Source organism: Crocodylus siamensis, chromosome 9, assembly GCF_052110815.1.
Source record: "Crocodylus siamensis isolate JL-2025a chromosome 9, ASM5211081v1, whole genome shotgun sequence".
In the NCBI taxonomy this organism is placed as follows: domain Eukaryota; kingdom Metazoa; phylum Chordata; order Crocodylia; family Crocodylidae; genus Crocodylus; species Crocodylus siamensis.
Window position 1 is genome coordinate 3,712,316 of NC_143403.1, and position 13,298 is coordinate 3,725,613.

Below are 13,298 nucleotides of genomic sequence, written 5' to 3' on the forward strand. Positions count from 1 at the left end.
GAGTTGGAGTTGCTTCCACAACCAGTCAGAGCACAGGGAACTGCATCCAGCAACATGCTTAGCTAGATGAACCCTGTTTCAGTGCATTAGGAAGCCCTATTGTGTAACTGGCTGGTGAACTGGGGATTATCTGTTTCATGGTTAGGTTTCAGGATGAAACTAAGATTTCAAATTATAAAGATGCCACATTCACATTCTGCAGTGAAGGCTCAGCAGGCACCTTATGACTCAAGGCCAAGTATTTCTGGTAGCTCTACAATTATAAGATGAGATCACTCCAAATAGGACTGCTAAGGGAAATAGCCTGGAGGTCTATGAATGCTTCCATGCTACCAATAGCCAAAAACTGGAGGTGGAACAAAGTTGGCTGGTTATCAGCAAGGGGGTTGATGATATTAGAAACAGACTATGGGACAAAAAACAAACTACATCTATTCTTTGGTCTGTTTATCCAATGAATGATGAGGGGAATCTTTTTTAAAAGGGACCTCAAAGTTTGAGTTAGTTTATAAAACAGGCTGTACTTCATTTTAAATTAATTAATGAGAGAGAGTTGGTACCTCAAAGTCAGGCCTTTCAAAAGTGCCTCCATTTTCAAGCCAAACAAAGCCTCCTTAGATACTATCCTAAAAAGCCTCACTATTTTTCTTTGTCTGATATTTTTAAGTACAGATAGGCAACAGAAAGTGAATTTTGTGCTTTTGTCCACAAATTATCTATCAGATGTTACTGTCCTTCAAGCCCAGGCTTCAGAGCAACAATGCAGAACAGATTAGAAAATTTGACTACTTGATTTAGGAGACTGAATGGTGATCTCTTTTGAAGATCTTGCTCAGACTACTTTTAATATGCCTCACAAAAAACTTTACACCCAAGGGTATAGTTGTCCCCATTTAACAGATAGGTAAACAGAAGCAGGATGAATTGGCAAAAAAAGGTCACAAAGCTAGTCAGCTGCAGTGCTGGGAATAAATAGCAGCTCTGACTCTTCTGCTTGTGCCCCATCTTACAAGCTACAGTAGTCACAAAGACTGAAATAGAACAAACCATAGATTTGGCTATTGTTAGATCCTAAAGCAGGTGTTTGCTGTTAAAAAGTCAGCTCTGTGCAGGGATACAGAGCCCCACATTCAGAGTATTCTGTGCCAAGACTTAAATATTCTGCTGTAGTCCACAGAAACATGCAGGCCTACAAGAAGCGTCATCTATTAGCTTTGATTCCTATACGGAGTCCATAAATCAAGAGCTTTAGAAGCTACAGGAAGCAAAGAGGCAAAGAAAAACAATACTGAAATAGGAAAATACAGACTTTCACTTGCCTGTTGTAGGATAGCAGGACTCATTAATAAAAGGAATTCTTTCCCCAATGTCTCTTAGAAACTGCTCTTGGGGAAAACTGGGTCTCATGCTTTCCATCATGGTCCCTTTGAGCAATAATAAATTTGAGCTAAAGAGAGTCTAGAACAGCTAAGAACAACCACCTCCCCCTGCCATTAATTAACCAGCCATCTGTCAGGACTGTCTATACCTTTCCCCTAGGGATTCCTTATCCACATTAATGAAGAGAAACAGGCTTCTTTAAACCCAGACTGCAGCTTCCACAGGACTCTCGGCAGATATTTGACTCCAGTGTTCCCTATAAACAGCATTTTTCTGCAGCAACTCAAGGCCTTCAAGAGAAAGAGCTTTTTTCTCACCTCCCCTCATCCTTTCGCATAGCAACTTCCTAATTTCACCCAACCTTCCAAGCCAGCTTTGACTACTAGAAAATAAGCCTGTTTTCACACCACCCATGCTCCACTACAAGCCAAGAACAACCTTCCCCCTAAACAAATCCCTCATCACACGCTTCTTATCGTCATGTTTTGGGCTGCCAGCCTCCAGAACAGTTTACTATGTTTTCAATTAAGACTAGCTCACCATCGTTAGCCACTACAGAAGCCTTTTTCATACTCAGTATCCTTAGCATGTGAGCTATAGTCACTGTTTAAAAACTAGTTACCTACAATCTACTGCTGGGAAGCCCTAAATGGGAAACAGTGGTGGGTAACTCCTTTTAACCTACGCAGGTCTCTTAAGGCACTCACCTAAGGACTCAGCCCACCTCCCAGGACTCAATCCAGGTCTCATCTCAGCTAATTACCAGCAGGTTGAATGACTTGCACAATCAGAGTTACCAATCCATCTCAAGTGTCTCTGATAAAAAACATGCTTTAAAGGTCTTCTCTTTGGACATATAAATTTGCTTGGTAGTTAGTGCTGCACTTTTTTTGTAGCAAATAGTAGTCTTTAGTCCTAGAATTGTTCAGTCAGCATTTACCATCAGCATTTAATTCAACACAGGCATCAAGAGAAAATTGTGAAGCAGCTTTAAAGGCAAAATTCCATAAAAGGAAGAAAAGGCATCTGTATTATGAGAATCTTGCTCTATAATCAGGATCACAGTAGTGGGGCTAGTTGTCTAACCAGTGTCCTCATTCAGAAGAATTGTGGTGGCAAATTGCAACCCTTTTCCCCAAAGAGATGTAGAATAAAAGCTCTATTAACTTGATTGCGAACAGAGGAAGGAGGATAACAAAAGAAGTTCTCAGAGTGCACCCAGATCATCTAATTTTTTTCTATTGATCAGACCTGTGACATCAATCAACGAAGTTTTGGTCTTGAAAGGACTGAATACAAGGGTGCAGCCATTCTCCAAGTTATGTAAGTTGTTGTGGGAAAGAATCGAGAATTAGCCAGCCGTTGTGACCATTTGAAACGGCTCTGCTGAGGATTTTAGATCAGTAATTGCTAACTTTTCTTGTACTAGGACCCATTTGTAATCATCATCGATGGCTAGTCTCCACCCAGTGCTCCTGACCCATTTGCCCCCAGTGTGTGGGGCAGCGAGGGCCCCAAGCAGCTCCTGGCAAAATGCAACTTTGCCAGCCTGCAAAGGGAAAGCCCCAGGTTCCCACATTTTTCTACTTTAAAGGAGAATCCATTTTTAAAGTTTGTTCATGATCCTTTCATACATTCTTGCGCACCAGTTTTGGGTTGCGACCCATGGCTTGAAGCACTGTTTTAGTTCCTGTGGTTGCTTCCAAATTGCTGTAGTCCTGTGAAGAAAATTCTCTAGAGTTGGAACATCTTGGAAAACACTACCTGGTACCGCTGCGTCAGCATTTATCCATTGAAGAACAAAGCAAATCAACAGCACAATAAAAGGGAAGTCCTTTTGTGAGGAATGTAACAAAAACAAATGTTTTGCATGTCTCCTTACTGCCTTTTCAGTAAGTGTTAGGGGGGACAAACACTGCTCATACCTTGCATATTAATGAACACAGCTAGTGATGATGGTGCTTGTGGAGATTTCTTGGCTTCAATACCATTCTTGGAGAGAAAGGTGTTGTTTTCTTTTGGTGGACACATGGCAGGTCATTTAATGGAGGGCGTCAATAATTTAAATGTCTATAGCACCTTTCCTGACAAAAGATCCACAGTCTCTTTGCAAGGACTGTACTTTGTATAATGTGGATTTGGTGGCATAATACTGAGTGATATAATAAATATTTTCAACTGTTTTTAGCATACACTGAATGTGAGGATATCTGTGGGCTTTACAAATATTAATTAAAGTCTCAAGAGCGCCTGTGATTTCGGTAAACATCCTCCTCATTTTACAGACTGAAACACGGGGAGCTTTAACCACTTGCCCAAGATTACACAACTGTTACTCAGCAGCAGAGCCAGTTATAGTAATAAAACTCAGAGCACCTGACTCCCTATCTCATGATCTAACCACTGGATGATGCTCCTTCTCCGAACTCCGCCTGCCAGAGGACTTGGACTGTCAGAAAATAATTACCCAGGCTGGAACCTGTCCAAGACACCGGGAATAACAACCTTTTTGACTGCTAAATTGCCACAGAGTCTTTAATGATTGCAAGTCACCAGGACCACAGGTGGTCAATCAGTCTTAGGTCTCACTAGACCTCTATTGAGTACAGCACCCCTTTGCACCATGTTCTGGCATGGGTTTCAGCACTGACGTAAAGAGAAACCAGCTACATCCTGAGTCATCCACAGTATATTTTGCAGCACCCTGGACTTTCCTCGAAGGTCTCCTGTTAGCGTACCAAGTAGCTGATCCTGCAGTATGTGATGAAGTCAGATCCCAGCTAGGGTGGTAGAAGGTGGGAATTACTAAATCACAGGGAGAAAAACTCCCTCCTAGAGTCAAAAAGGAGACAAGGAATATCTGGAATGGAAATAAAAAGGGGTGGAACCGTACAATCCTTGACAATGTACTCCTAGCCTGGAATAAGAAGCCCTAAACAGCTGTTCTCTAAATAATCTCTCCTCAAAGGACACTTATTACAAAGCAAAAATTGCACTGCAGGCTTACACCACAGAACGTGTTGTTATGCTCGGGGTAGAGAGCAAGGCTTACAAAGATTGGTTCATCTGTCTCTGCCTGGCTTGCAACAGTCCTCTTCCTCTTGCCAAGTAGCAGATAAATAATTCTGTCATAGCTGTTCAGGTTATAATTGGCTAGATACGCCATCCATTAGCATAGCTTTTCTCAGAGCCTGGTAAGGGATAAACAGTTGCAGGAGATAAGGACACCACATTTGGGCTTAATCCAAACACTTTTGGGTCAGTGAAAAGACTTTAATTGACTTCAGTGGAAGCTATATTGGGTCCTTAACTGCAGGAGAGAAATGGAAAAGTCTCTCCATTTTCAGTATATCTATCAGTAGCATTTGGCTACTGACTCCAGGCTCCAGGTTTGTCATCTTGAACAGTGATGCTGAAGAGTCAGGGAAGTTACCAAGGAATGACTGTAGTATTTTTTAAAATGAGGGGTATTTGGATGTTTGGTAATATGAGAAAGCACATAAGCAATGTAGGAGAATAATACTTACTATTTATTCTCACCCTTACCAACAAAACTAAGGCTGATAGCTTTCAGGTAGTGGGCCTCAGTAACATAGTAGAGAACACCGCAGTTTTATAATATGACCCCAGAAAAGTTGCATCCCCAGAGGAGATGCTGAATGAGAATTCAGTATAAAGGTCCTGATTCCCGTCTCTCTGTCCCCAACTCTTTCCACTACCTTGCTTTTCCTGGCCTGCCCTCCAAACTCTCTCTCTGCCTTTTGGCAGCATCAGTACCATCTGTTTGAGTTGCCTACTTCTAAGCAGACAACACGAGAAGCCCCATCAAGCTGCCTTCTGGATCTTGGAGTGATTTGACAGGGGGTTACTCCTATCTTGCGTGATGAGAGACTGGATGCTTCAAACCTCTTTGGCATCCATGTAAGGCTCTTAGCACTGACAGAGCATATTATATCTTTAGTTGCAACCTCTTCCCACACATCATCCTTGTACTTTATGCAGGTCAAGAGGCTAAATGACTGATCCAAGGAAACGTAGGGGTGACCATAAACGCCATCGACTCCCATGGGCTTTGGATTAGGTCTGCCATGCATCACTGGCTGAGCTGGTGTGAGTATTCATAGTTTCATAGTTTCTAGGGTCAGAAGGGACCTGAGCAGATCATCTAGTCCGACCCCCTAGATTCCAATCCCTTGTCACGCAGACAGAGGATGGACAACACGCCTTTGCATCAGTGAGTCATTTCCTCTACTTCATCTGCAGCATTAGCTCCGAAATGGCTTGATGCCATGATGAACCAACCTGCCTCCTACTGGTTTGCCTTGGACCAAACTGCCTCCTGCTGGTTTGACCTGGACCAACTCGCCCCTACCAGTTTGACCTGGACCAACCTGCCTGCTACCGGTTTGACCTGGACCAACCTTTGCCCCTACTGGTTTGACTTGGATTAACCGGCCCCTACTGGTTTGCACTGGACCAACCTGCCTCCTCCTGGTTTGACTTGGACCAACTTGCCCCTACCGGTTTGACCTTGACCAACCTGTCTGTTACTGGTTTGACCTGAACCAACCTGCTTCTTATTGGTTTGATTCGCTGATAGTTGCTTCAGCAGATAAAACTATGGGAAGGGGAGATGAGGTCCTTGATGAATCCCACCCCCGGTCACGTGGGGGTTGAGAGGAGGCAGTAACTCCGTGCCATAGAGAAGATAGATACATCTCTGTAGCCAGAGGGGTGGGCAGAGTGGTTGCGATGACATGAGAGGTGGAGAAATGACTTGGGGGACAATCTGACGGCTCTGGGCACATGAAACAAGGCCAGAGTACGCTGGAGAGAGGGGCCAAAGGAGAGAGAGTAAAAATAGAGACAAAACTACAGGAGATGAATGGAGTAATTTCCTGCAGAGTTCCTGCCTTGAGCAATGCAACAAGGGGCTTGTTTTGTTTTATTCCTAGCTGAGTCCTCAGCATCTGAGCCCTTTGCTGCTTCATCCAACAACCCAACAACTGCCAGTGGCCTAGCGCTACAAGATCCTCCGGATTCCCGTCTTTCCGCAGGCCCGGTGGATAGCACAGTGACCTGGGGTGTCCGCGTGTCTTGGTGCAGGGAGAAGCCAGTCCTGTTACTCCCCGGATCCCACCTCACACCTTGTGTGCAACCAGGTTTCTGCAACTCAGTGTCCAAGTGCCCAGTTTCAAGCCATCTTGAGCTGGATTTTGAGAAGCTCTTTGCATCCATGGGTTTAAATTGGAGCCACGGGGGCTCAGCTTAGCAAAGAGCCAAGCCCAGGAGCTTTGAGCCCAGACACCCAAAATCAGTGGTTAGCTTTGAAAGCATTGACCTCATTTCACAGGGACGTTCTTCTGCTCCTTTTAAACTTGGTGGAGGAACATAATAGTGCAGAATATTACCGCTGGGGTATCTTCTTATGGGGATCGTCCGCTCACCTCAGACAGGGACCGGCACCGTACCTACACTCCTGGGCAAACTTTTAGTATCAAGCCCCGCTTCACCAGAGATACTAATAGTAATAATTTAAAAATTGCCATTTTTGGACCCTTTTCTGTCCGGGCCCTGGGTGGCCACCCAGTTCACCCGTGTCTGTCTCCAGCCTTGTCCTGGGGTGGAGTGAAACCCTGTCCCCACTGACCTCCCACTGACATCGAGGGACTAGGATGGCGGTGGCCAACCTGCGGCACGGGCGCCACGTGTCACAAGCATCCCGGGGCAGCCTCGGTGCGGACGGGGCAGGTGCCAGCAGCACCGTACCTAGACTCCTGGTGGCCCCGGGCCAACGTTTAGTATTGGGCCCCACTTTGCTGGCAATAGTAATAATAATAATAATAATAATTTAAATGACCATTGTTGGCCCAATTTCTGTCCTGGCCTTGGGCAGCCGCCCAGTTTGCTCATGCCTGTGTCCAGCCCCGGGTGGCCGACAGCGCAGGGGCAGATAGGAAGCAGAAAGCAGAGCAGGAGACAGGGCACGGGTCGGGGATTGGAGTTGCACTCAAAGAGGATGGGGCAGAGAGGGCTCCGCCGCGCCAGTCAGCAGTTCACTCCCCCAATTAAACAAAACACAATTAAAACAGGAGTGAGACAAGAAGACATAGAACTAGAACTCTTGTTCCAAAAGGATACCTTCTGTTTTATTTTGGAACCAAAAGTTCTAATATCTTTTATTTTACTTAGTTGATTTATTTTGTTTCATTTTTTTTTTTGCGTTATTTATGTTCCCAAAGGGTACCTTTTATTTTGTTTTGTTTTAGTTTATTTATTATATTTTATGCATATTCCCAAAATGCTGACACGAAGGGGAACAAAGCTGGCCGGGTACAGACACCAAAGGCGCGCAGGGAAACCCTTTGCCCAAGCCGCCTCGTTAGCGCAGTAGGTAGCGCGTCAGTCTCATAATCTGAAGGTCGTGAGTTCGATCCTCACACGGGGCAGCGGCGAAATTTTTTCCTGTAGGCGGCGCTAAGGCCCCGGCTGAATCCTGAGGGGCAGGGCCACACACCCCGGGAGGAAGGGGCGTGGCTGCGTGACCCTGCACGCTGAGGTGGCGAGCGGCCATTGGCGGGCCGGGGCGGGTCCGGCGGCCAGGCGGCCGGAAGCGGGCTCAGTGCGGCAGCAGCCATGGCGGTGTGCGCACGGCTGTGCGGTGCGGGTCCGGCGCGGGGCTGCCGGCGGCGCGGGGCGAGGCTGCGCGGGGGCGGCGCCGACAGCGACCCTGACACCGACCCCGAGGAGGAGGAGGAGGCGGCGGAGGCCGCCGCCGCCGCCGAGCCTCAGCTGCTGCCGCCGGCCCCCCGCCTCGGCCCCGGCCCCAGGCCCGGGCCCGCGCGCTCGCTGCTGGAGCTGCCCCCCGAGCTGCTGGTGCACATCTTCGGCTACCTGCCGGGCCCCGACCTGCCATGCCTGGCCCAGGTGTGCGGCGCCTTCCGCCGCCTCCTGCGCACCGACACCATCTGGCGCCGCCGCTGCCGCGAAGGTACCGGGGTCCCCGCCCCCGCTCCGGGGGAATTACCTCTTTCTCCTATTAATTTAGCTCGGGTCCTTGGAGGAAAGGGGCCTCGAGGGGCTGGACCTTCATGCCGCAAAGGAACAGGGGGGGAAACCCCGCTTTCACTCCCCCTTGGAGCAGCTGCTTTCTGCCCCTGCCTGGGGCAAGACGGACTGGGGCTCTGACCCATTAAGTGGTACTTCTTAGGCTCTTACGAGCCCTCCTCGCCGGGGCTGGGTTCGGAGGGTGCCGAGTTCCCCACGCAGATGTCAGTACCTGTTTATTTTACACTTGGTAAAGGAACCAAACCACGAGCTAGCGGGAGGTGACTTCTGTTCTCACCTGACTGGTGGGTGACTTTTGCTCTGGCTAGACAGCTCTAGCTGGCGCTTGGAAGGGTTAATTAATTAAGCAGGGAAAATTAAACCTTATGTGGCAGCGTCCGTGGTTGTGCGAGGTAGGTTGGAAACTGGTGCAGAGAGAGGCTTGCCTGTTCCAGCCGTCGTGCGCTAGTTGCTTGTGCCGTCGTGGGTCACGGTCGGCTCCAGTCGTCCTCACGCCGCAGGCATGCGAGGTGCTTCCAGCAGGTACATCTGTCTGCACCCTGAAGAGCATAGCAAATCCACTAAACGCTCTTACAGCAACTCTTAAGAATAAGACTTTCCATTCAGGAAATCCCTTTGCGGTCCATCTGTTCCCCCCTGCCCCCTGCAGCCGTCACCGGGACCCGTCCGTGGGCACTTTTTGCATTTGCTGGAAGTGGTGTTCGTTGTGGATGCGGTGGAGTAATTAGTCAGTCCAGTGTGAGGGGCTTTGCTGGAAACAAAATAGATAGTTGCTTGGATATTTGAGGAGTTCGGGTACTTGCGCTCACATGTTCTCTGGTCTCCATGTAGTATACAGTAGAGGGCCACATGACTCTCAAATACCTAAAAATAAGTAAACATTTGGCAAGTCTTCTAGAGACACCAAATCATAACCAAGGATATAGGTCCAGGTAGGGGTGATGTATTAAGAAAACCCCCAAAACAAGAAGAAAACCCAGCGTTTTGGGACCCTTTGGTAAAAGCCCTCTTTCATGAAGTTATAAATGCCTGGAAGTAAAGCAGGGAGATAAATGCATCACCTAACAGTACAGTTAAGTCAGAAGCTCAGCCACCACCTGGCCAAGATGTTTGCTGAAGAACTGGTGAGTAGTTGTGTCCTCAGTGCCTTGTTGGTGCTGTTTGAGGTCACCACTATGCAAGCACCCAGATAAAGGGTGGAGGGGTTGGTAGTCCTGAAACAATTTCATCTTTAGAGGGATGGCTAGTACTGCAGTGCTGTCTGATAGTCTTTCCCTCCCTGCCTCTCCAGGGAGGGCCCTGCAGTGCGTGGATGAGTGATCTGAACTTTGGAGCTGCAGTCATGCTCCAAAATTAAATAAAGGTAAATCAGGCCTCTCTGCCAGACAGACTCTATCTTGTTGGCAGGTCAGTCCAGTTTTCTGGCAGTCCCTGAAACTGTCCTTTCATCTGGAGACAATACGGGGATTTGTCCTTCACAACACGAGATGCTGGTCCACACTGGCTTTGAGTCGTGGCTCTGAATTCAGGGTATGCAGTTTGCTCCACAAGAGCTGGACGGATGTTCGCAGCTAGGCATGTTTGGGAGGACACCCTTCCAGCACTGGGACTGTTTGGGATAAACAGTCTCTCTGAAGTGCGTCTTTGGCAAGAGGAGTGTTGCAGTCCCTTTCAGAGTGTACTATAAATAGGCAATTGCTGCTTAACACGCCGGGAGATGAATTAAAATAAGTTTCACTGTGGCTCCTGGCTTCCTTTACCTGGAGTGACCGCATTGTTTAATTAGTAACCTGTTTTTATCTTCAAGTGCCTTTAACCAGCCAGTCTACCAGTCTGAGGAACCAGACCAGTTCATAGTCACTGAATTTACAGTTCATTCAGAAATGCTGTTCTTGCAAAGGGACCAGAGCGAGAAGGGTTCATCCTGAGGCAGGTTGCACTGACCCTTTGGGAGCTGTTTTCTGTAGGTCCAAAATGTAGCTTCAGAGGTAGTTTTCACTCCTCCTTCTCACATGGAGGAGCCAAGGCGCAGGAGGGGACTTGTCAAAGGTCACAGCTGTGGTGTTGATTAAAGGCCGAGCCTCCCAACGGAGTGCTTTTTCCACTGCCTGTCTAACTGTGCACCAAATGGCATGCACCTGGACAGAAGGGAGACCAATTTCTGCCCCGCTTCTCATCTTACAGCTGCTCTCTGTACCTTAACCGTACACACTTTAAGGGTTATTAACCAAGGACACTCGTGTTCAAAATATGACAACTGATGTTTCGTTGGGTTATTTGTACAATTACAAATGCTCAATTATCTTTCAGTCTTTGTACAGTATGAAAATGAAGACTAGTCCAGCACCCTTGGTTCTCCAGTGGAATGGAGTAGATGTGCGCTTTCATCACAAAATTGCTCAGCTCTGGGTGCTGTTTTTTAAAGCTAGTTGACTAGTTTTTTTCTATTAAAAAGTGCTCCCATGCCGTGTCCTTCGTTCAAGAGGAGTGGTTTGCCTTGAGCATTTTGTATGCCAGGCATTGGAAGTTAAAGATCTGTGTGCTTCTTCAGACGCATCCACGCTGGGGGCCACATCTTGATGGCAGTTGTCTTTCCACCTGTGCCACCTGTCGTCTGTGGCTGCAAAAAAACCCTCTGTGGCGAGAACTCCAAGGGATAAGTTATTAGGAAAACCTTTAATATATGGATATCCTTTAATATCTATGAAATACTAAATATTTAATGCATGTATATTAATACATATATGCATTAGTTGGCTTTCAAGTGGACTGGTTAGTCTTTGGGAAGGTGCAGAGCCAGCACCCCTCACCCAGGTGCCGTCTCCACAGACAAGCGTGTGAATCTCTGTGTTCTGTCATCGCTGAGGTAATGCAGTGTATTTCTGTGCCTCCTCTTCATATGGCAGCATCTGCTTACCCGGGAACAATTAGAGGATTAGATCAGTCAGAGGAATGGGAAGTTAGCAACAATTAGGGACGCCAAACTTGGCGCATCTTAATTTTCTGTGGCTCATGCATGCCCATGTGCAGCTTTCCCCAGCTGTTTTCCAGCCTCCACGAGCTGAAGAGCAAGCTAAATAAATGCAAGATTTGGGACTCGGATGAAAGCAGAGGTGATTTGTACTGACTGGTACATGTCATGCAAATGGGGTTCGCGTGCCTTGTCAGGAGACAGGATTGCTTGCCCCAGTTTCAACAGATTATGTGTCTTTACTGCAGGGAAAAAAATGTAATTGTTGTGGGAAGGGCAAACAATATACTGGTAATATGGAGAAGGAAGAGCAAGGTGTGTTGTAACCTGCTGGAAAAGAAAAGGGCAGAGTGAAGCCGGGGGGGAGAGGGGACACGCGCATATCAAGGTGCCATAAGCTACAGGTAAAGATAACCTTAGGAATCTAGTGAGCGTATGATGAAGTGTGATCCATCATAAAGACCTTTCCTAGCCTTTTAATTTCTATGGGCTATCACCATGGTAACCCTGGTGTAGTTGTCACGTGTTAGGTAAATCTTCCAACTTGTGGTTATTGCCCTAATACAAGGTTTTCTGACTACAGGAATAAGGACTTCATAGCCAGATTTCACCCTTCCTTTGTGAAGTTGCCACTTCCTTTATAAGTGGCCACTTCTGTGGCTGTGACTTTTCTCTCCATATTAACTGTTTCCAGCACTTCCAGTATTTAATTTTCTCATTGAACTGTAGCACCAAGATGAGTTCTTTCCAAATAGCTCTGAGTGCAGTGGAGCAGGATTTCCCAGAAGGCTCCTATCTGACCTTTCCACGGCAATCTTATTTTTCTACAGCCGAATTGCAATGCTGTAGAGAGCTGAGTTTAATATAACCTAACTTCTTGCATTTCCAGTCTGAAGAATACACGGTGCTGTCTGGGCTCTGGTTTATTTTTGTTGTTACTGGGATTTTTGGGGGGTGGTTGGTAAAGAGATTTTTTTTTCTTTCCTTGGGTCAGTGTCATAGTTTAAGGCATCGAATGAGAGGGCATGGGGAATGAAGGGCTCTCTCCAAGTGCAGTTTAGGCACTTAATCATCACTGAGGTTACTGAAAGTACATCTCCCCTGTTGCTGGCCTGTGGGAGAGTGCACTACCTGTCTGCTTGGTGCATGCTAAATGTGGAAGTGGATGGAGTATGGCTAGCCTTGCGGGGTGCCAGGCTGTGTTGTGGGCACGCTTATTGGAACAGGCCTGATGTGCTGCTGCCAGCTAAGGGCAACATCTGTTTTGGGGTTTAGCTAACCCAGAGCACATGTGCTGTGCCTCACTGGCTCTCCCTAGCATGAGCTGGAGGTGGTAGGTGTGAAAGCTGAGGTTTTCCAGTTAGGCCTTGCAAAAACTTCACCAGGGAGGGCTCAGGCGAGGGAACAGCATGGACTTCAGAGGGCATTTGCTCTTGGGCTGACATCAAACAACAATGAACTGTCTTCAGGAACTGGGCATCTGCTGCAGTGGGGAAAAGCCACAAAACTCATAATGCGGTGTACTTGGTGATGGCGTTCTGCTCTTGTGCTGCCAAGGCAGCAAGGCCACTTGTATAAAGCCAGCATTAAATCCCTGGATGTCTGTTGGTGACCAGTCCAGGAGGGTATCGCACCACTTGGAACAGCACCTCGAGATACAAGAAGGATTGTGGGGAAATGGGAGCAGATGACAGATTCTGTCTTCCTTCAGGTCATCAAACAAGCTTCCCCGTTAAATTTGGGCTGAACTCTGCCCTGGCCTGCTCTTTCCTGTCCCCAGTGCAGTCTCAGGAGACACCGTGCAGTCCAACGTAGCTGCATCAAATCGTGCCAGCTGACGTGGCGACTACCTTCCCAGCCTTGCGAGCAGGTGAACGTT

General features: G+C 47.4%; 1 protein-coding gene and 1 non-coding gene across 4 annotated transcripts in view; both read left to right on the forward strand.

Annotated features, from left to right (window-relative positions):
• The first annotated feature begins 7,756 nt into the window (after positions 1 to 7,756).
• Positions 7,757 to 7,829, forward strand: TRNAM-CAU (transfer RNA methionine (anticodon CAU)). The gene has a single exon. It is a non-coding gene; the product is annotated as a tRNA-Met (tRNA).
• A 164-nt stretch (positions 7,830 to 7,993) lies between these two features.
• FBXO31 (F-box protein 31) overlaps positions 7,994 to 13,298 on the forward strand; it is a 29,041-nt gene continuing 23,736 nt past the window's right edge. For 2 of the 3 annotated variants that reach the window (XM_090062719.1, XM_090062720.1), the window contains exon 1: positions 7,994 to 8,371. In XM_090062719.1, the coding sequence (XP_089918845.1) occupies positions 8,017 to 8,371 (355 nt within the window). In that variant the 5' untranslated portion in view covers positions 7,994 to 8,016. The remainder of the gene's footprint in view (positions 8,372 to 13,298) is intronic. The other variant, XM_090062721.1, reaches the window with a different exon arrangement.